The sequence below is a fragment of the Drosophila gunungcola genome, unplaced genomic scaffold (assembly GCF_025200985.1).
Source record: "Drosophila gunungcola strain Sukarami unplaced genomic scaffold, Dgunungcola_SK_2 000100F, whole genome shotgun sequence".
Taxonomy (NCBI): Eukaryota; Metazoa; Arthropoda; class Insecta; order Diptera; family Drosophilidae; genus Drosophila; species Drosophila gunungcola.
In genome coordinates, this window is record NW_026453262.1 from 119,514 (window position 1) to 140,117 (window position 20,604).

The 20,604-nt window shown below is 35.6% G+C and overlaps 3 protein-coding genes and 2 long non-coding RNA genes across 5 annotated transcripts in view; 2 read left to right on the forward strand and 3 right to left on the reverse strand.

Moving 5' to 3' along the window:
• Positions 1 to 10,408, reverse strand: part of LOC128265206 (sperm flagellar protein 1) — a 36,811-nt gene extending 26,403 nt beyond the window's left edge. The window contains exon 1 of the mRNA XM_053001082.1: positions 10,304 to 10,408. The gene's annotated coding sequence lies outside the window, so the exon portion shown is untranslated. The remainder of the gene's footprint in view (positions 1 to 10,303) is intronic.
• LOC128265203 (uncharacterized) overlaps positions 1 to 12,977 on the forward strand; it is a 37,403-nt gene extending 24,426 nt beyond the window's left edge. The window contains 2 exon segments of the mRNA XM_053001074.1: positions 11,951 to 12,075; positions 12,129 to 12,977. Coding sequence (XP_052857034.1) covers positions 11,951 to 12,075; positions 12,129 to 12,253 — 250 coding nt within the window. The 3' untranslated portion in view covers positions 12,254 to 12,977.
• Positions 10,546 to 11,946, reverse strand: LOC128265212 (uncharacterized). The gene is made up of 3 exons (XR_008268833.1): positions 11,806 to 11,946; positions 11,672 to 11,745; positions 10,546 to 11,566 (listed from the first exon to the last, which is right to left on the reverse strand). It is a non-coding gene; the product is annotated as an uncharacterized LOC128265212 (long non-coding RNA).
• Positions 12,978 to 13,110: 133 nt separating the features above from the next.
• On the reverse strand, positions 13,111 to 20,304 carry LOC128265205 (protein NipSnap). Its single transcript, XM_053001079.1, is given in 7 exon segments — positions 13,111 to 13,554; positions 13,621 to 13,763; positions 13,819 to 13,898; positions 13,900 to 14,113; positions 14,362 to 14,541; positions 19,831 to 19,934; positions 20,286 to 20,304. Coding segments are annotated over 6 exon segments (822 nt in total). The 5' UTR covers positions 19,887 to 19,934; positions 20,286 to 20,304; the 3' UTR covers positions 13,111 to 13,405.
• Positions 18,833 to 19,860, forward strand: LOC128265210 (uncharacterized). The gene is made up of 3 exons (XR_008268832.1): positions 18,833 to 19,468; positions 19,632 to 19,669; positions 19,729 to 19,860. It is a non-coding gene; the product is annotated as an uncharacterized LOC128265210 (long non-coding RNA).
• Positions 20,305 to 20,604: the final 300 nt, after the last annotated feature.

Below are 20,604 nucleotides of genomic sequence, written 5' to 3' on the forward strand. Positions count from 1 at the left end.
TCTTTGAAGAAGGGGTTTGCAAAATTTTCTAAGGCTAGGATCTGCGGTGCAAAGCCGTTACTCGTATAGTAAAAGGCTATATTGAAATCGTTAAAAAGTATGTTACAGGAAGTAGGAAGCGTGTCCGACCCTATAAAGTATATATATTCTTGAACAGGAGTCGAACTAGCCATGTGCTTCTGCTTGTCTGTCGCTATGAACATTGAGTTCTTGGAAACTATAAACGCTAGAGGTTTAAGACCTAACATGCAGAATGAACATGAAAGTGTATTTAAAAACGTGGCCACGCCCTAACAACCAAAAATCGCGAAAGTCTGTCGGATAATGAGCTGGGTATGTGTGTTTCGGTCACACCTATCGGCAGACACAAATAAATTTAAAATTTCACTGCATAATAAAAAATGGAGTTCGTGCATGACGAGCAACTGTCACTCATACTATGACTTGATCGCAGTTCATTTGTGTGATTAATTTGCAAGGCGAAACTTCTCAATCCCTGTGTGCCGACTGCCGCTGCTCTGCATAAGATAGGGCGGCTGTTAGCGGGGTGTGGGGATGCTACTCGCCTTTAGCTCATAGTGTTTGAAATCGATAAACTGAGTAACGGCTTTATAATAGTCAAGTCGCTCCTTCTTTCTTTTAATTGGATTATCGCAGTAATGCTCCTAAAATAACCAGGAACATGAAAAAAATATATAATTTGCATATTAACATAAGGGGCTATATACAGTTAAAAGGCCGAAAAACTCTTAAATTTATTGTTCTAAAAATTTGTTCACATATTATGGTATCTTTTAATTGTATTTTAAGACTTAGTATAGCTCCTCTCAAAAAATACGTTTTGTTTTTACTGATGTTCAACCTAGTAATTAATCGAAGGAACAAGCAAAATAAATACATTTTTTTTTACGAAATTTTTGTTTGTAAAAACAAATTTGATTTTCGTCCACAATTTCGACCTTAAATTGCTTGTAAAAAAATATATTTCTCGGTAAAAAAGAAACTTATTACCAAAAAATGTATTTTCTGTGTTTACTCTTAAATAAATGTACACTAAGAAAATAAAACAAACAAATTTTTTTTTTTTAATTTTAAATGTAACGCAATGTATTTAAAAATAATGTATTTGTGGATCTGAATCCGCCACCTCAAACGCGTTTTTGTGAGATTTTTTCTAAAGTTAACAAAGGTTCTTTCGGGTGTAAGTCCAACATGGTTTTTGCGAATTGAAAACTGGAAAATGGGTGATAATTTCAAATTCAAATTCGGTACTTAACGGCCGCAAAAAACTAAACCGCCTACTTTAAAAACCCACAAGAAATCTTATTTCAAATGAATTTCTGGCATGATTAGCTTGTCCGATTCAGTCGGCTACCAACATTAAGTTAGAACCTATAACAACTTTTCAGCGGATTTTTTCGATTTTTTAAGGGTATTGCAGCCGTTTTACAGTTGTTTAACAGCACAAAATTTTCAAAAAGTATGTTTGTCGAACTCTTGCAGACAAATGACTTATCCAATCCAATAATTCAGAATGAAAATGTTAGGGATTGATCGTTTGGCCACAACTCGTGATATAAAATAAAACTTAAAAAGACTGCTGAATTTATTTTTTTAAACTATTAAAATTGTTTCCGATATATTTCGGCTGCACTATAACCACATAAGAACACATAAAGAAATAACATTAGATTTTGATTTTACGTTACATATTAAAAACAAATATAAGAACATACATTATTTACACGACTGCACCGTGGGACTTGGAGATTAATGCTAATTTTCTTTTAGAAGATGTCTGTAAATATGAGCGCACCTTCAGTGTCTGTTTTGTAGTTCAGTCTTATGTTTGTAGGTGTGTTTATTATACGTAACATTCAAATTTTAAAGCGTTTTCAGTAATGTCTTTCTTGCTCCAAAATTGTTGTTGCATCAAAATTTGGTGAGTGGCTGCTGGTCTTACAGTGGGCCATAACGGTTTTTTTTGTCTGCTGATTTGGTGCCGAGTTTTAAGCTTAGATTTGGTTGTTCCTATACATATATGCTTTCACATTTGTCATTTTCGTCTCCATTTCACGGAATTTTATATATCACATTGATTTTGTCGGACATTTGAATTTTGGATTTCGTTTTGTTGAACATTTTTCGCAGGGTGTTGTTAGGTTTATGTGCTAGTTTTACTTTTTCCTTGTTTTAAAATTCTGAATTCTTTAGGTGTTCCGATAATCTTGGTATATATGTTACGGACATAAATTGCGTGGGTTTCGGATATTTTTGTTTTTCTTAAATGTTACTGTGACTTTTTATAAATTTTTTGGTCAAGTGATTTGGGAAGTCATTGTTTTTTAAAATCAGTCTTATCTCTTATTTTGTTTCTTTATGAAATATTTGGTCAGAAATGGTTAGCATCCGTTGTATACAAACTGCTGTATTGATGATCATTGATTTAGAGTGTCTTGAATTTAAATTAATTATTCGTCCTGATGCTGTTGTCTTTTTATACCACTTTAGTTTTAAAATGTTAGCATGTCTGTGAACCATCGAGTTGAAATATGCTAGCTTTCCATCGTTTTCCTGTTTTTATTAAAAGAATTCAAGGCGTTTAATGTCTTTTGTATTTCATCTTATTTTACTACTGCGAATAAATCATCAACGTACTTTGTTAGGAGTCTAGGTTTCTGTCCTAGTTTGCAATAATCGGTGAAACAGGCGATCTCATCGGCATTCCTTTTATATGTGTTCTTCTATTTTTATTCATTTCTTTATAATTGTGTGTAGTGCAAGGACTATTGGTATGCTAGGTAATAGTGAAATAGTAAAAATCTTCTAAAATAAAAATTGTTATGGTGTATACGTAATCTAGAAGTCGTACTTACCAGAAATTTGTATCATCGACTTGCGTCACTTTCACCGCCCTTTCTCCTGAACCAATTAATTTTCCTAAAGTCTTGATTTGCAATCCGTATTTATTTAGAGATAGCTTTCGATTGTAGTTTTACTCGTTACGATCGGACTATCACAGCAGATATTCAATTCTTTGGCTATATATAGCAGTGTTTAAGAGCCGGATTCCATTGCCGCATTAGTGGACTTTTTAAATGTGCCTGATTCCATTGGTGCATTAGCATTTAGCTAATGCTACTCCGACATGTGAGTGGCACGATCTGGGTTTGTTTACTTTTGAATTTAGGCAAATCCAAAAAAAAATAAATTTAAAAAAAATGAATATGAGTGAGTTTACTCAACTCTTTAATGCTAAGGACATCCAGGTATCAGTCATTTTTATACAAAATAGATTTTAGAAAACAGCTGTTAGATATAGAAAACAGCTGTTGTAGTGGTGGCATGAACAAAATATCGTTAAACATCGGAATTTTCCTGTATTTTTTCTAAAAAGGTTCGGGGCGAATGGTTTTAAATCGCCTTTAATAATCGTTTTTATTTTAAATGCGGCATTTAGCCTTATGGGATTCCATGTGTAAATAAATGCGCATTAGTCTAAATGCGTTTTAATGCGCCAATGGAATCAGGCTATAAAAAACTGCAGTAAGTTTAATTTCATGTGATTTTGCTTTTGCTTCTGCTTCTGAAAAAAAAACGGAAGTCGCAGTCAAAGCAAAAGCAAAAATGAAAAAGCGTCCAAAATCAAACAGCAGCAACAGTCGCCGATTTTCGTTTTTTTTGCTTTTCGCTTTGCTGTTGCTTTCGATCGTGAGCGTAAGTCGAAGCGGCAGCAGCTGTCGACTTCCAGAAGTCGTCGGCAGTCGCAGTCGCGAAAATCGATGAGCTCGACTTTTGGTTGATTCTGATTTTTGTAGATGTTGCTTTCGATCGTAAGCATAAGTCGCTGGCAGCAGCAAGTGCGACTTTTGGAAGTCAACAGCAGTCGCAGTCGCGAAAAACGAGACATTTTGTTTCTTCTTCTTTTTGTACTTCTTGCACTTTTTATTATTTTTTTAAAATTTTTTTTTCATAATTTAAAAAAATTATAAGGGAAATCAAAATTTAAAGAAACAAATTAAGTTTAACATGAAAACATAATAAATAATAAGTAATAAATAACAATTCATTTTGGTAACTTTTCTTTCTTTAATAATTTTTATAAAATATTGTATTATTGTCAATCGCTTTGATTAGATTGTTCGTCGTTTTCAAAAAGTTCCATTGCATTAATTACCATGTCCAAAAAGCTGGGATTTAGTTTAACGAGCAATATGTTCTCAAGAACATCCGGGCTTAAGCGATTGCAGTTGTCGGTTAGGACCAGTCTCAGCGTAGAGAATGCTAGTTCAATCGACACCTGTTTCAAAATAAATTTATTAATAAGTAAACTTCAATTAATCATGGAATTATTATACCTGAGTTGGCGGTACGGCATAACAACCCTGACTAATAGCGTATAACTCCGGGTCGGTGTATTGTTTTCCTTTCCAATATTGTAAAATGTCTGTTGGTATTATTTGGTATTTTTTCTTTAAGGAAGTTAAAGATTTTCAATTTTGAATAAACGTCCATTGTACTGTTGACTTCGGTTTTAACACCTTGCGCTAAGTATGCATTCAACAATGCGTCTTCCTCATCAAAAAAATGGTTGTCCATTTGATTTGAGTTGGAATTCGGGGTTGAGCACAAATCGCCAGTAGGATTAAGACTATATAGTCTGTCCCAAATGGATTTCAAATGACCATTGGGCGTAAAAATTGATGTCAGATTTTTTTTAATAGATTAAATTTGATTTAAAATATCTTTGGCTATAGCCGTTTGAGGTTTTTCTTATATATTTTGTTATATTTCGACAATTGAACAGGCACTTCAGTATGTCCAGTGACTTAAATACGTCAAGGGCTACCAACTGAGCTGTATGTGCAGCACAATGACACACTCGTATGTATGTATATTGCCTATGGAAACCTTTGGCACGTTTGCTATTGCATCAATTTTCTTTAAATAATCTTCGTTGCTGCACTCTTCGTCGTCCTCTTCAATATTTTACTCGGAAACGAACGATAACATTTGGTTGCTTTAAGCATATTTTCACTGTTATCAAACGTTATGGAGACGATTTGATTTAAATTAATATGGTATTTTTTCAGCACTTTGAGCATTTCAGCGGCAAGATTTTTAGCTCCACTTGATCCTGCGCCTTTAAGCTCGATCATTCCCAAAATTATGGATTTTACTAGAACCGCGCTTATGTATTGTGCACTAATTCCAAAAATGTTTCTTGACATTCGCGTTGCACTGTCAATTTTCAAAGAAAATCATTTATGTATTGTTCGTTTCATATGCTATGTGAGACCGGATATTATTTGCCACTTTTTCTAATGTGCGTTTGCAGTTTGATAACATTATTTTGCCATCTGCAGTTTTGAGACCTTTACAAATTGGATCGAGAATGTTCCTCATATTTGGCGAATTCAAAACATTAAAAGGAATACTGTCTTCCGATAAAAGATCTTATAAGCTGTTTTTTGTTCATTTCAATTTTTATTTTCTTTTTCCGAATTGGTTTAGTCGAGGAACTTGATGATGCCGAATCAATATTACTCAGACTTAATACATTTTAATTAATGTTATGTTGCTTTAAATTAGATAGTCTAATATTTTTAAGAGTAGTTTGGCATATATTGCATATGGCTATGCCTTTGGTTGCGTTGTTTTCAAATGTTTACACACTACAATTGGCGCCATAGCTAAATACGTGCGACTCTATCGGCACAATTTTTGGAGACTGCGATTGCGGCTGATTTCCACAAATCTGCACCCAGCGAAATACGCTGCTGATCGAAAGCAAAGGCGACAAAAATTAGAAGCAACCAATGGTTTTCCAGTGACTTACATACATATGTCGGAACATCGAGTTCCTCAATGAATTCTGCGGCGTTGCGAGCCGTGCGCTTTCTCGGCTGTGACATTTCGTAACCTTTCGTAACCGCACCTCGATCGAGACTGTCCGATCTATCCATCAGAACTCCCTTTTATACAGCTCAAATTGGTCAACATCCTTTTGTTCACATACTTTGCCAAATACCATATGGCCGTCTCTTTTACTCGTACCATGTCACACCGAGACTGCACATAACAGAAATCCGTTAGGCTCAACGCAACACTTACACACAGAAACTCATATAAAGAAAGGAATGCGAAGGGAGGAATAAAAAGCAACGAGTGGCATTCATAACAAATTCTAAGTAAAAGTGTATTTCCAAGTAAGTCAGCATTTCATGTTAATTCTTATTTTAAAAGCATAACACCACGAAAACAAAACTAAAGATCCGACACGGCCATCCTGATATTCACACGTCCTCGTGTGTTACAAACTTTAAAGGAAATACTAAGAGTAATTAGAAGGTACCGCTCAATAGGAAACGATCATCAAAATAATAAAACGTATTAATACGTCGCTCGTTGTTACTTTTTCCAATAGTTACTAGTTAATTAGATTATTCGTTTGCGAAGAGCCTTTACTAGAAATCGATTCCCAAAGATTTTAATACCATCTACAACAAACACACCACTTAGGTTTCCACCACTAATTAGGCGCCTCACCATAGCCAGGTGAATACATGACCATGTACCTACGGCAACCTAGTGGCTAGAGTTGATCTTAGTGTATGATTGTATAGAATTTCGCATTGAAGTCCATCAATGCCACATCTTAGTTAGAATCCTCTAACTGACTCTCGACGTCGCCTTCCACGTCGCTTGCTTCATTGGAATCCACCAATAAGCTATCATCATTTTCTATTCTCTCATTACATACATCTAACTCTCTGGGAATCTCTTCAATAGGCATTTTTCTTAAAGCATCGTGCGCGTCTTTATACGTTCGTTTATTAGTTAGTGATTTTAGAACACAGCGGTCACCTTCAAGTAAATCTGACATTAAAATTGGGCCTTTAAACCTACTATCTAATTTGGTCTGATGCCTCTCTTCGTTTTTAAGCAAAATATAATCACCAATTCTAAAACTTTTAACTTTACATTTGTTTTTATCAAATCTTTTCTTTTCATATTTACCATTATTCTCCATATTTACTTTTCTACTTTTTTTTTCTAACAGTGCTTAAATCTACTTTGTTATTTTCTTCACAGAGGGGCAAAATATTAAAAAGTCCCGCTTCAATTCCAATTAATAGTTCTAGAGGGCTTGCTATCGTAATTTGATTTACAGTGGCCAAATCTTCTCAAAGTTCTTCATTTTGAATTCCTTAAATAATGGATAAAGTTTCTTCATCTCGTTGCTGCTCAACAAGCAACCAATTGTCCGATATTTCGGCCATCGAAACGCATTTGTTTTCAGGACTAGGATACGATTTAGTAGTTACCTTTGGTGGCAACGGATTAAAAACATCTACGTGGCCAGTTTTGCACCAGGTACATATTTTGTATCAAAATCAAATATCTGCATATAGGCCCACCAACGTTGTACTCTTAGTGTAAGGCTTATTTTATTTCGCGTAGCTTGCAGAGAATCACAATCCGTAAATACATCAAAATGTCGGCCGTGTAAATAGTGTCGAAAATGTTTCATAGTGTTAAACACGGCCAGTTTTTCTAACTCGTAAGAGTGGTAACGTGATTCAGTTGCGGATGTTTGTTTACTGAAATATTCAATTACCCTATGTTTATTGTCGATTTTATGGAGTAATATTGCACCGTAGCGTCAGTGTGAAGTTCGAGGTTATATTGGGGGTCAAAAAATTAAAAGCACCGGCTTATCAGTTAAAATTTCAATAATTTTTTTCGCACTTCCCCATGGTCGCTTTTCTTTTCGAATACTTTATTGTTACAGGTAAGGGCGTACAACGGCTTAATTATTTCAGAAAATTTTGGGACGAATTATCGAAAGTATGACGCCAAACCGATAAACTGCCTTACTTGTGCAACTGACTGCGGAGGGGGGTAGATTGACCAAAGCATGTACCTTTCGCGGATTGGGTCTAACTTCGCCATCTTTGATTTGAAAACCTAAATAATCCACGCTTGTTTTTTAAAAAGGAACATTTCGCGATATTAAATGAAAAACCAGCTTGTGATAATAGGCTCAGAACAGTTCTTAATCTTTCAAATGCTTCTTCTTGAGTACTAGAGGTTATTAAGATGTCGTCCATATAAACTATGACGTATGAATATGCCAGTATGAATATGCCAAGGGCGGTAATTAAGGCGTTAGGTGACTTAATTACCGCCCTTTGAAACACAGGTACCGCATTCTTAAGTCCGAAAGGCATTGTTAAGAACTTAAATTGACCCTCTGGTGTAACGAATGCTGTACGTTCAACTGAGTTTGGATTAATCGGAATCTGGTGATAACCGCATGCCATATCCAAACATGTAAATACTTTACCCCACCTAATCTAGCAATCTGATCATTTATAAGAGGCAAGGGAAACTTTTCTGCCACCGTGTTCGAATTTAACCCGCGGTAGTCTAAACAGAGTCGGTCAGATCCGTCTTTCTTTTTTACCAGAACCATCGTACTAGCAAATGGAGAAGAGCTAGGAAGGATGATATTAGCTTGTAGTAATTCATTTATTCTTTTTCTCACTATTTTTTTTTTCCTCGATACTGAGTCTGTATGGCCGCCTTTGGACGGTCTTATTTGGATTAATTAATCGAATATGAAATTCTGTGGTAGCACTCGACTTTTAGGGAATCCATCTATAAATGCGTCCGAGAATTCATTCAAAATGCACAACAAGCTTGACTTATTTACACCATCCAAACCAGTATTGATATTTGAAAAATTTCAACCTTTAATCAAAGCAGAACAGGTATTTATAGATACAGTTTTAAACAGTTTAAATTTATCGATCGTTATTGATACGCCAAAGCCCTGACTTAGAATTTCGCGGACAATTATACTACTATAATTAATATAACTATCTTGAACAACATACAGAATAATTTCAAGCGTGTACTCGCTGATCGTGACATTAGATATTTGTAACGTACTAGTTACCGTATTATTTCATATCCCTCTTCAGCTAACAACATTATTGGTTCGTGTGCCGGAAAGCTGTTGGGATACCAATTCTTTTACGAGGGAGCACTCTGCTCCAGAATCAAAGCAAAATGGATACGACTCACCGGATGATGTCAAAATGCTTATTGGTCCTGATAAGTTACACAATTTAATACGCTTTTCTTTTGATTTGCCCATGGATTTGTGATGATAGACGTCCAAGGCAAGCTTATGCAATATGTCCTAGATTGTTTTCACTTCTTTGTGGTTCTGCATTTTTCACTGCTCTTATCACTTCTATCATGCTTCGGTGTTGCATTTCTAGAAGTGCACAAAAGCGATCATTGGACTGAATTTGGGGTGTAGGCGATCCCACTTCTGATGTCGGAACATCGAGTTCCTCAATGAATTCTGCGGCGTTGCGAGCCGTGCGCTTTCTCGGCTGTGACATTTCGTAACCTTTCGTAACCGCACCTCGATCGAGACTGTCCGATCTATCCATTGAAAGCAACAGCTACAGAACTCCCTTTTATACAGCTCAAATTGGTCAACATCCTTTTGTTCACATACTTTGCCAAATACCATATGGCCGTCTCTTTTACTCGTACCATGTCACACCGAGACTGCACATAACAGAAATCCGTTAGGCTCAACGCAACACTTACACACAGAAACTCATATAAAGAAAGGAATGCGAAGGGAGGAATAAAAAGCAACGAGTGGCATTCATAACAAATTCTTAGTAAAAGTGTATTTCCAAGTAAGTCAGCATTTCATGTTAATTCTTATTTTAAAAGCATAATACCACGAAAACAAAACTAAAGATCACACACATACATATGCTTACGATTGAAAGCAACAGCTACACAAATCAGAAGCAACCAAAAGTCGGGCTCATCGATTTTCGCGACTGCGACTGCCGACGACTTCTGGAAGTCGACAGTTACGCTCACGATTGAAAGCAACAGCAAAGCGGAAGGCAAAACAACATAAATCGGCGACTGTTGCTTCTGTTGCTCCTGTTTGATTTTGGTCGCTTTTTCATTTTTACTTTTGCTTCGACTTTTTCGTTTCTTTCAGAAGCAGAAACAACTGTTCATTTTAAGAAGTCGCTCGCAGTCGAAGCAGTGAAAAGCGAAAATATTGCGTCTTCTGCTACTTCGACTGCAGTTTTTTAAACACTGATATATGTACATATGTATGTATGTATAGTAGTATCCTATGCACACGCTCTTGGTGAGCATCGTCACTACATATATGAACTGTCGTTCATAGTGAAAAATTAAAGCTACATATATCAAAGAATGAAAGAAAGAAAAAAATATCAAAACATACCTTTTTTAATGTATGTATATGATATAGTCGTCCGATACGGCACGTTCATGCAGATAGGTTTAAAACTGAGGTAGTAGTTTGCGTGAAACGGAGAGACGGACATGGCTAGATCAACTCTCCTAATGATGCTGAATATACATATGTATGTACATATATACTTTATAGTCCGACCCAATGTCTCCTTCACTGCGTTGCAAACATCTGACTGAAATTATAATACCCTCTGCAAGGCTCGGCCAACTGAACTGCAGAGTCAAATCAAATAACTTATAAAATAATGGCTCATATTGACCAAAATAGCATATACAGCTTAAGAAATTGCTTCATCCACGTTTCAGAGTGAAATGACAGACTTTAGCGATTTGTGGGCGTTAGAGTGGGCGTGGACACATTTTAAAATAAAATTGCGCTGCTTAAGCATAACTGGTTGATGGTTAAAATGTGATTTTTGGTTAAATAGTCAGACACAAGCGTCGATCGATGGGACGGCGCATTATCTTGCAACAAACGCCAACTTGCATACTCGCGATATTCGGGCCGAACACGTTGAATACGGCGCACCAAACGCTTCAGAACTGCAAGATAGAATACCGCATTAACGTTTTGGCCGGGAGGAACAAATTATTTTTGGACAATACCCTTGGAATCATAAAAACAAATCAGCATTGTCTTCACTTTTGACTTCTCAAGGCGCGATTTTTTGGGTTTCGTCTCGTCCGGCGCCTTCCATTCAGCACTCTGGCGTTTCGTTTCGAGTTCATATTAAAAACACCACGTTTCGTCCCCAGTCACAATCTTGTCAAGAAAGTTCGGGTCTTTTTTTGCCTCTTTTTTATGTCCTTCAAATGTTGAATTCTGAGCAATTTTTGGACGTCAGTCAATTTGTGCGGAACAAACCGTGCACACACCTTTTGTAAGCCCAAATGTTCGGTCAAAATGCGATTAATCGATGTTTTGGAGATGTTCAGTTCTATTTCCATTAATTTCAATGATGATTTCGGCTGATTTTTTATGAATTCACGCACAGTTTCGATAAAATTTTCGGTGATCACGGATTTTGGTTGGCCTACATGTTCATCGCCATTTATGTCCTCACGACCACTTTGAAAACGTTGAAACCACTCGTGCACTTTGCTACGGGATAGGCAATCATCGCCATAAACTTGTTTTATCAATTGAAACGTTGCGGTAAAAGTTTTACCAATTTTAAAACAAAAATTTAATGTTGGCTCTTTGTTCGAAGCTCATTTTCGCACCGATTTACTGGAAGTCGATAAACAATAGCAGATTCTAATGCACCAATTGACATATAGATGGCGTCACTATAGGGCGCCAGATTCAAAAAGTCCTGTTTACTTTGGAACTCACCTTGTAGTGCCTGAGATCTCGACGTTTAGACGAACAGAAAGACGAACATTGCTAGATTGACTCGGTCATTGATCCTGATCAAGAATTTATACACTTTATAGGTTCGGAAACGCCACATTTCACCTGTTACATACCTTTCAACGAATGCAAGATACCCTTTTACGTGTAAAGGGTACAACAATTGTATCTGTTTGGCATTGTACGGTTTATATATTCATCAAAAAATAACCGAATTTATACTAATATAAAAAAATATTACATATTCTCTAAAATTTTCAGTGTTTCCGATGTGTGGCTAACGAGCCGTATCTCGATTGGAGAAGCAAAGCTTTCCGATAGTGGAAACTATTCCTGTTCCCTCGGCAGATTGTTTACCGTAATTGTCCAAGTACAAGTGCTCACAGGTACGACTTTAACAAATTTTTTACTTTAATTCAACTATCTCACATCTTTAAAGGGGAACTACCCGCGGCTGTCCAGCACAATGTAGCATCAAGGCTCGATATCTGTTCTCTTGCTCCTTTGGGACTCCTCATTGGACTCCTTTTTCTCTCCAATTTTCTGCAAACTGAACGTCGATAATTCTGAGGCAATACCGTGGTCGGCATCAGCAACTGAAGCCATTCGATTTTCAAAAAACAATTAACCAATAATATTAAGGTTAACCAATGATTATGGTTCTAAATTATATTTTAGTTCTTAAGTTTAGAATCAGAGAGGTATTTTATTACATATTTTTGTTAAAGTGCCTATGCTGTATAAGTCATGGAGACTAAACCTTGTTTTAAAAAAAAATTTTATTTAAATTCAAAATTAGTACTTGATAAAAATCGGGCTACAGACCGGAATCAATATTCCAGATTATTGCAAAGAAACCTACGGCCTAAAATTACTCGCAGAATTTTTAGTCCGATTGTTTTAGTAATGATATTGACAGCTTGTTAGTTTCTAATGATACCTCTCAAAGAGTTAAGAAAAAAAAATTTAAGTTACCCTTCCGCAACTATTTAAAACTGGTTAAAATCTGCATATATGCATTACATACATTTTTTTTTAGTTCTGCAGGTAAATTGAATGTACCATACGTTATTCCTTTTTTATTCCATTCCATTAATTCACAGGATAAAAAGATCTTTCAAGAAAACAACTATCTGATTAAAACCCTTTGCGGTATACTACTTTTTCATCACCTATTTAACCGTTTGTATTTCTGGCCTTGGGCACTCCTTATATTCTGACGTTTTACTTGGGGGTTTTAAATTAATTATTTCCGTAATATTGATTTAATTTTAGACAAAATTAAAAAGGAAAGCCTGAACAGCATTTCGAATGATCAACAATTTAAAAAATCTATAATTTTGCTTTCTACGATTATTAAAGCATTACACATGTTTTCATGTAACTAACTGGCCGCGATCTCGTTTCAAGAACAATAACACTTCAGTTTTATAATTGCTTTATTTTATAAAAACATAATTGGTTTTGTTAAATTCAATGGTCGTAAGCGATACACAAATAGTGGCTTGTAAAAATGTGGGAACAAATTTTCACTTTGACCTTAAACTAAAAAAAAAATAAATGATTGCATATTGCTGGCATTATTTACAATAACTTTACAATAACTATTCAACAGGAAAAGAGGCGAAGTAACGTTCTCGAAGTTTCACAGCAGATTTGATCAGGCGATGGTAAGCTTCATTTTATCAGATCGCGAAAACATGGGCCGCCCGCCAATTATTGTGAGGGCGAGAACTCAGTTGGCGCAAGGACGCGGCAGTGCATGTCTCGGATTAATGGTACCGTGTAGGCCACACACTCATCCCAGCCGGGGGATCGCCAGGCCGCTTCCCTAGTCTCTTTTCGGTCCTGCAAAGATTTGTAACCTATTGTACGATGAAAGCATTAGCTAAATATAAAGGACATAAGGTGCGTGCGGTTTATATGCTTACACCAAATGTGATGAACATTGTACAGTCTTCCGATCTGCGAAAAGAATCCGGCGAAGGCTTCGTTGTTATGCTTGCGATAGTTGATGGCACGGGCCCAGTTGTTTCCCCACTCAATCATGGTGCCAGGGGTCAGTCGGTATGAACTAAGGACACGAAATAATGACCGATACATCTTCAAACAGAAAAGACATATTTTACCGCATTTCGTAAATGTTCTTGCCGGTACGACTGGAAATCTGCGGCCAGTAGCTGAAAGCCAAGAGATATTGCAAATGACGGGGAGCGCAAAAACTTCGAACGCTCTTGCATCAAGCTGAGGTACTCTGGATCGTTCCAAAGGTCTTCTTTAGCCTGGTCTATTTTCTCAAAGCCTCCTGTATACTTCCAGAGGTGTAAGCATTGATCCATGTCCCCCACTTGCACAGTCCATGATGCCACCAAATCGCACGAAAGGTTTGCCTTTTTGTCATTAATCAAAGCCACTGTAGTTTTGCTATAAAATAAGTAAGGATGTTCTTCAAAGCGTGATTTTAAGAAACATAGGTAGAGTTTTTCTAATAAGATGTGTCGATGGTAGTGCATAAATAAATACACTTATTGATTTCAAACTTGATTGGCTTGGTAAGTAAAAACGGTATGTTGCAGAGGTTCGATCTTTACGACCACTGTTGCATTCAGAATCCTGCGAATTCTCATATGATACTTCTTTAAATGATTTATGTTTTCTTGAACGACACTCACTAATTATTCAAGTAATTGCTCATCGCATCGGGTCTGACGTTGTGTGTATGTAAGGCATATATGATTTCCTTATCGCTAAGCATTCGACTGTGCGACTCCTTGGTAGGCTCTATTTTCCGAACGAGCAGTTTTGAGATCCATGATTCTGAATCGTGGGAGGTACCACTGGTGGATAGGGAGCTGAAAGTGTAAAATTATTTAAAATTATTATATTAGTAAAAGAAGGAAACTTGCACTATGTGCACTGAATAAGATAAAACCTCATATAAAGTCAGGCAGACGACAAGCTCTTGCTTTTAAAGATAAAGTTTTTAATTAGTGTCTCATTCTGATCGAAGATATAAAGTTTTCTGTGTAGTGGTTGCTTATCAAATTACCTTAGCCAATTATTGGGAAATAGGGATAAATAAGATAACGAATTTGTTACCACAGCGAGGAATTTTTACTAAATATGTATGTATGTATTTATGACTTTTAAATCATTTGCCAAATAATCATTTTCGTACTAATCTAAAAAATGAATTCTAAAATATTGTATTAATTAAGAGCTATGCTAGTCCCACACACATAGAAGTAAAAGTCCCATACAAACTTATTTTCTATTACCGTCAGGTACCATAAAAAAGCTTAAAATACTTAATACTGATGAAGTATGGACCAGGGCAGGTAACGGATACGATTTTTAACTATTCAAATCGATACAGAGATCGCTTGCTTGATCAAATAAAACGTCTGGCTAAACGGCTTGCATCACCATTGTGTCAACGAAGTCTCCCTAGACGGCAACCGGCGGAGCTCTGAACTATTGACCTGAATACTGACAAGCTATGACCTTATACGCAAATTTTTTGGACGTCCTTGAATGGCGTGTAAAATATACAATTGCCTACTTGGATTATTATCAAACAAGAAAGGAACCAATCTTCGGCAATCCGAAGTTCATATACCCTTGCAGGTATTGCAAAACTAAATATTCTTGAAAAACATTAAAATTATGATTTACTTGCGTATATGTTTAAAAACATTGAAGCTATGATGATTTGCTGCTTAATTATTCGATAGTTCCTATGGCAGCTATTTAATATTGTTTTCCAATATTAATAAAATTAAAAGCGTAATTCTGAACTGTCAGATATTAATAAATCAAAAAGAATTAAAAAAAAATTACAAAATAGAATAGATAAATTTAAAAAAAAAAATTGTTTATATATTTTTATTGTCTCCATGGAAGCTATATGATATAGTCGTCCGATTTTGATGAAACTTAAACCGTAAGTCTGAAAAATGTAACCATTTCTATATGTCGAAGAAAAAAAATAAATAAAAGAGAGCAAAGTTATATTTATTAATCCAATTGTTCCTATGGGAGCTATATGATATAGTCCGATTTTGATTAAATTTAAAACGTAATTTTGAATTATTTAACCATTACTATATGTCGAAGAACTAAAAAAAAATTTAAAAACAGCAAAGTTATATTTTTTTTTTTCATTTAAGCTTTAGTACTGAGAGACCAGTAGAAACGGGCGGACCGATAGACGTATATGGCTAAGCATGGAGAGTCGGACGGATATGGCTAGATCGACTCTCCTAGTGATGCTGATCAATAATATACTTTATACTTTATAGGGTCGGAGTTGTCTCCATCACTGCGTTGCAAACTTCTGACTGAAATTATAATACCCTCTGCATGGGTACAAAAAAAATGTGTTTAACTAGCCTATGAAAATCCTGGTACAACTGTCTACGAGCTAAAGTTGGAAGCCAAAGCAGTGAGCACGTAAAAATCCTTTCATATCGGAAGTAAATCGGAAGAAACTGATGGAGTTTGCTTGTCAGCACCTTTACAAGCTTATTGAGATTTGAAACAACGCTATTTTTTCTGGCAAGTTCTGCATTTTAAACAAATAAAATTTATATTTCTCCCGGTTCACGAGATATAGTCGTATCAAAATATCAAATAAGGCTTTCAAATGCCAGTTTCTGCATAAATTTCGCGGAATTTATAGTTTTTGCAAGTACTTTACGCAGCAATTTTTAAAAATTGATTCCAAATCGATGACCTTAAAAGTGTTGCACAGTGCTATGAACCACATGGACTATAGGGAAATATTACGGGAAATCCTTCATCAAGGTGCTCAAAAGTTGGACATTGAAGAGTCGTTTTGTTTTTAACAGGATAATGATCCAAAGCATCCAGCAAATAACGTCAAGCTCTTGCTGTACCTTAATTCAAACGAAAAACTATTGTTTTTGTTCTATTTCATGGTGTACGCAAAGTTATGTGAGCAAGTGTTTGTATGTACATATATGTTTATATGCCACAAAATGTCGCTAAGAATGTTTGTAGGACTTTTTAAAAAAATATGGTTAAACTTCTGAAAAGCCAAGACCGCTCAACCCGCTCAGTTTCAAATTTTCAGGATCCATGTATTTGGGGTTCTGTTAACGAAAAAATATGTCAAAGTTTGCGACAAGATCGATTTCATGGAAAATAACGGTAAAAACTGTTTTTTTCTGGTTTTTTGGCCGTTTCTTTCAATATATGACCTTCATCAAAAAACACATCCAAACAAAAGTTGAAGGTCTTTTTGGAAATACACATTTGTTTAGTGACGTTTATACATTGATCAAGGGTGTCGAAAATTCGCACCGCAGATTTCATTTGATTTTGCATACATTTTTGTTTGCTGAAGTCGCGTCGACCGACCCAGAGTCAGCTGAAACCAACCCTGTGACATTTTCATTTGCAGATGTATGTACATATGTACATGCATACATAAACATACATATAACACGAAGATGAGCAACGCAGAACAAAAAAATGTCTCTATGCAGCTTCATTTTTGTAAAGCCAAAAACAAAAAAAAACTTCACACGTATATGCGCTTAACACATACTCGTGCCACTGAGTTCTATTTTTAGAAATTCCTGAAGAAGGCCTTGAATTTTTTGTTAGGCAATTTACCTGTTGGATTTTAATTTTTGTGAACTCGATTTAAGAATCATGTTGACAAAGAGGAACTAATCTAAGAGGCGCATTGTGAACATAGAATGCAAGCGGTTAGCAGAGCATGGCGTAAGTTGGATAGGTCTTGGGCGAGAATGCTCAGAGATCGAATCCTGCTTGAATGCAATATTTCAATTTGTATATTTTTTTTATATACATATATATTTAATTATGTATAAAAATAGATATCAAATTTTAAGGAAATAGAGCGCATATTTATGTAGCTTAAGTAAAAGTTTAATAAAATGTTTAGGTTGGCACTACTGTTTTATTATATTTATACCCTTGCAGAGGGTATTATAATTTCAGTCAGAAGTTGCAACGCAGTGAAGGAGACATTTCCGACTCTATAAAGTATATATATCCTCGATCAGCATAACTAGGACAGTCGATCTAGCCATGTCCGTCTGTCCTTCCTTTTCTACGCAAACTAGCTCTCAGTTTTAAAGCTATCTGCATGAAACTTTCCCAAAAGTTGTATTTCAGTTGCAGGTAGTATATAAGTCGGAACGAGCCGGATCGGACGACTACAGAATATAAAAAAATAAATGAAAAAAAATTATAACTTTGCTGTTTTTATTTTTTTTTAGTTTTTCGACATATAGTAATGGTTAAATATTTCAGAATTACGGTTTAAATTTCATCGAAATCGGACGAGCTATATGCTATAGTCGTCCGATCCGGCTCGTTCCGACTTATATACTACCTGCAATAGAAAGACAACTTTTGGGAAAGTTTCATGCAGATAGCTTTAAGACTCAGAGACTTGTTTGCGTAGAAACGGACGGACAGACGGACGGACAGACGGACAGACGGACATGGCTAGATCGACTCTCCTAGTGATGCTGATCAAGAATATATATACTTTATAGGGTCGGAGATGTCTCCTTCACTGCGTTGCAAACTTCTGACTGAAATTATAATACCCTCTGCAAGGGTATAATAAACATAAATTCATAATAGTCATTAATAGATGTTCTAGTTTAACTATTTTTGATATATATTTTTTTAATTATTATTTTGAGTTATTATTATATATTTATAACCAAAAAACCATATATATACCAAAAACAAAATAAAAAATGAAAAACAAACAAAAAAAAAATATAAAAAATAAAAGAAACGAAAAAAAACTAAAACTAAATTAAAAAAAGAAATTAAATAAAAAAGCGAGGACGGAAGCTTACTTCGGCAAACCGAAGTTTTAATACCTTTGCAGACTTTGCCGAAATAGCTCATATACTGCGCAAATATCCTTTAAAACATCAAATTTTAACAGATTTCATCCTATTGTTCCTATAGGAGCTATAGGATAATAGACGTTCGATCGGCACGTGCTTTTACACTGATCAAAGTATACATACATAAAAAAAATACGATTTGGAAAGATGCATGTCAATAGCTTTTGCACTGCGCGAAATATCTTCAATTCGTGCAAGTTCTATCCGATTGTTCCTAAGTGAGCTATTGGATATAGACGTCCGATCGGGGCGCGTCTCAAAATTTATCTTTATACACAGGATTTATGGCGACTGTGTTTCAAACTATTAACTTTTAAACTGAGAGACTAGTTTGCATAGAAACGGACGGACAGACGGACATGGCTATATCGACTCCCCTATTGATCCTGATCAAGAATATATATACTTTATGCGGTCGGAAACTTCTGACATCCTCTGCAAGGGTATAACAAACAAAATCGTAAAAAGAAAAGCACACAAAAAAAAACATAAAACCAAATAAGAATGCAACAAAAAAAGTAAATATAGAAAATAATTATTCAAAAACTTGTTTGAAACCAGATTCGAACCGGCGCCGTCCTTTCTAATAGACGAGTACTTTGATCACTACACCACAATGCCACCTAGGAGGCGGCCGACAAGATATGTACATACATATAATGTTAAGACTTCGATTTGCAAGAGCGTGTTCAAAAAACACTAGCACAGACAAAGCGTCAAACAGAGACAACACATACTATGAAAATCGTGGGTCCTCATCGAAAATCAACGCCGAAAATTGTTTTTATATAATTGTGATATAACTGATTTTAAATCGAAACGATCTTTAAATTAGTTAAAGTAAAAATTTTGCATGGTAGGCTACAACATTGATCATCTACATACATATGTATGTATGTTTCGATGACCAATAAATTTATAGAAATCTTCATCTTAAATAACCAAATACTATACTTAAAAACAATTTGTTATATATAAAAATATTTCTGATGTACTAATTGTGTTTTTAAATATTCCAGTATTTAATGGTAAAAGTCTGGCTCAGCATATTTTCAAGGTAAATACAAATAAATATCTAGGCAAAAAGTAGCAACACATTTCACAAAGTTACATTAGCCTAGGTACTCCCCAGCACTGGCGAATACGTATGTATGTATGTATGTATATAGACACAGCTGCGCGCTTTTGTATTTGCTATATGCATGTTGTTTGTCTTACCGGACAGCGTTGTTGTTGCTTTTGCCGACGGCCAAGAGGTTACGTAGCTTCAACATTTTCGATGTACGTGGATGATATGCTATGCAGGCGTTTCAAGGTAAAAACTGGAAGAAATCAATGACATTCGCTGGTTTTACTCTTATCATTCCTAGTCTCCGTCTCCCATTGCAGTGTACTTTAGTCAAGGTGAAGTCAGAGTCATTTTAACAAGTGCGCCGGTACCGTATTTAGCATTGATAATAGAATAGAGGGTTGTCATTTCAACTCCGACCAGTCCCCACCCCGTTTCAAAATGACTGCCTCACGCAACGAATGGAATCCCAGATATACGTAGTCTACATTTGCACTCACTTTATAATTGTTCCGGATAATTGGAAAAACAAAAATGAAATATAAATGAAATGTTAACGTAGAAAAATAAACAAAAAAAAGCGGCCTATAAGTTAACCACTCACGATAGTATCGATATGTTGAGTACACACTTTGCTCAGCCTTGATGGTACACGATATTTCTGTTCTGAAATCCATGTGTTTGATACATTGATACCATATTTTAAAATTGATTAGGGGTATTCCCTAAATGCTTTTGCACACAGCCGGCAGTAGGAGTTGATGTGAAGTACGAATTGATGCGAAAACGTAAACAAACAGTGTTCTCTCGAAAGATTAAACATTCAAACTTTGTTGATCGTCAAATGGTTGGGACCAAAATAGTGTCCCATTTAATAATAGAGTTGGTATGGGCAAAACTCAGTTAATTTTATACCCGTTACT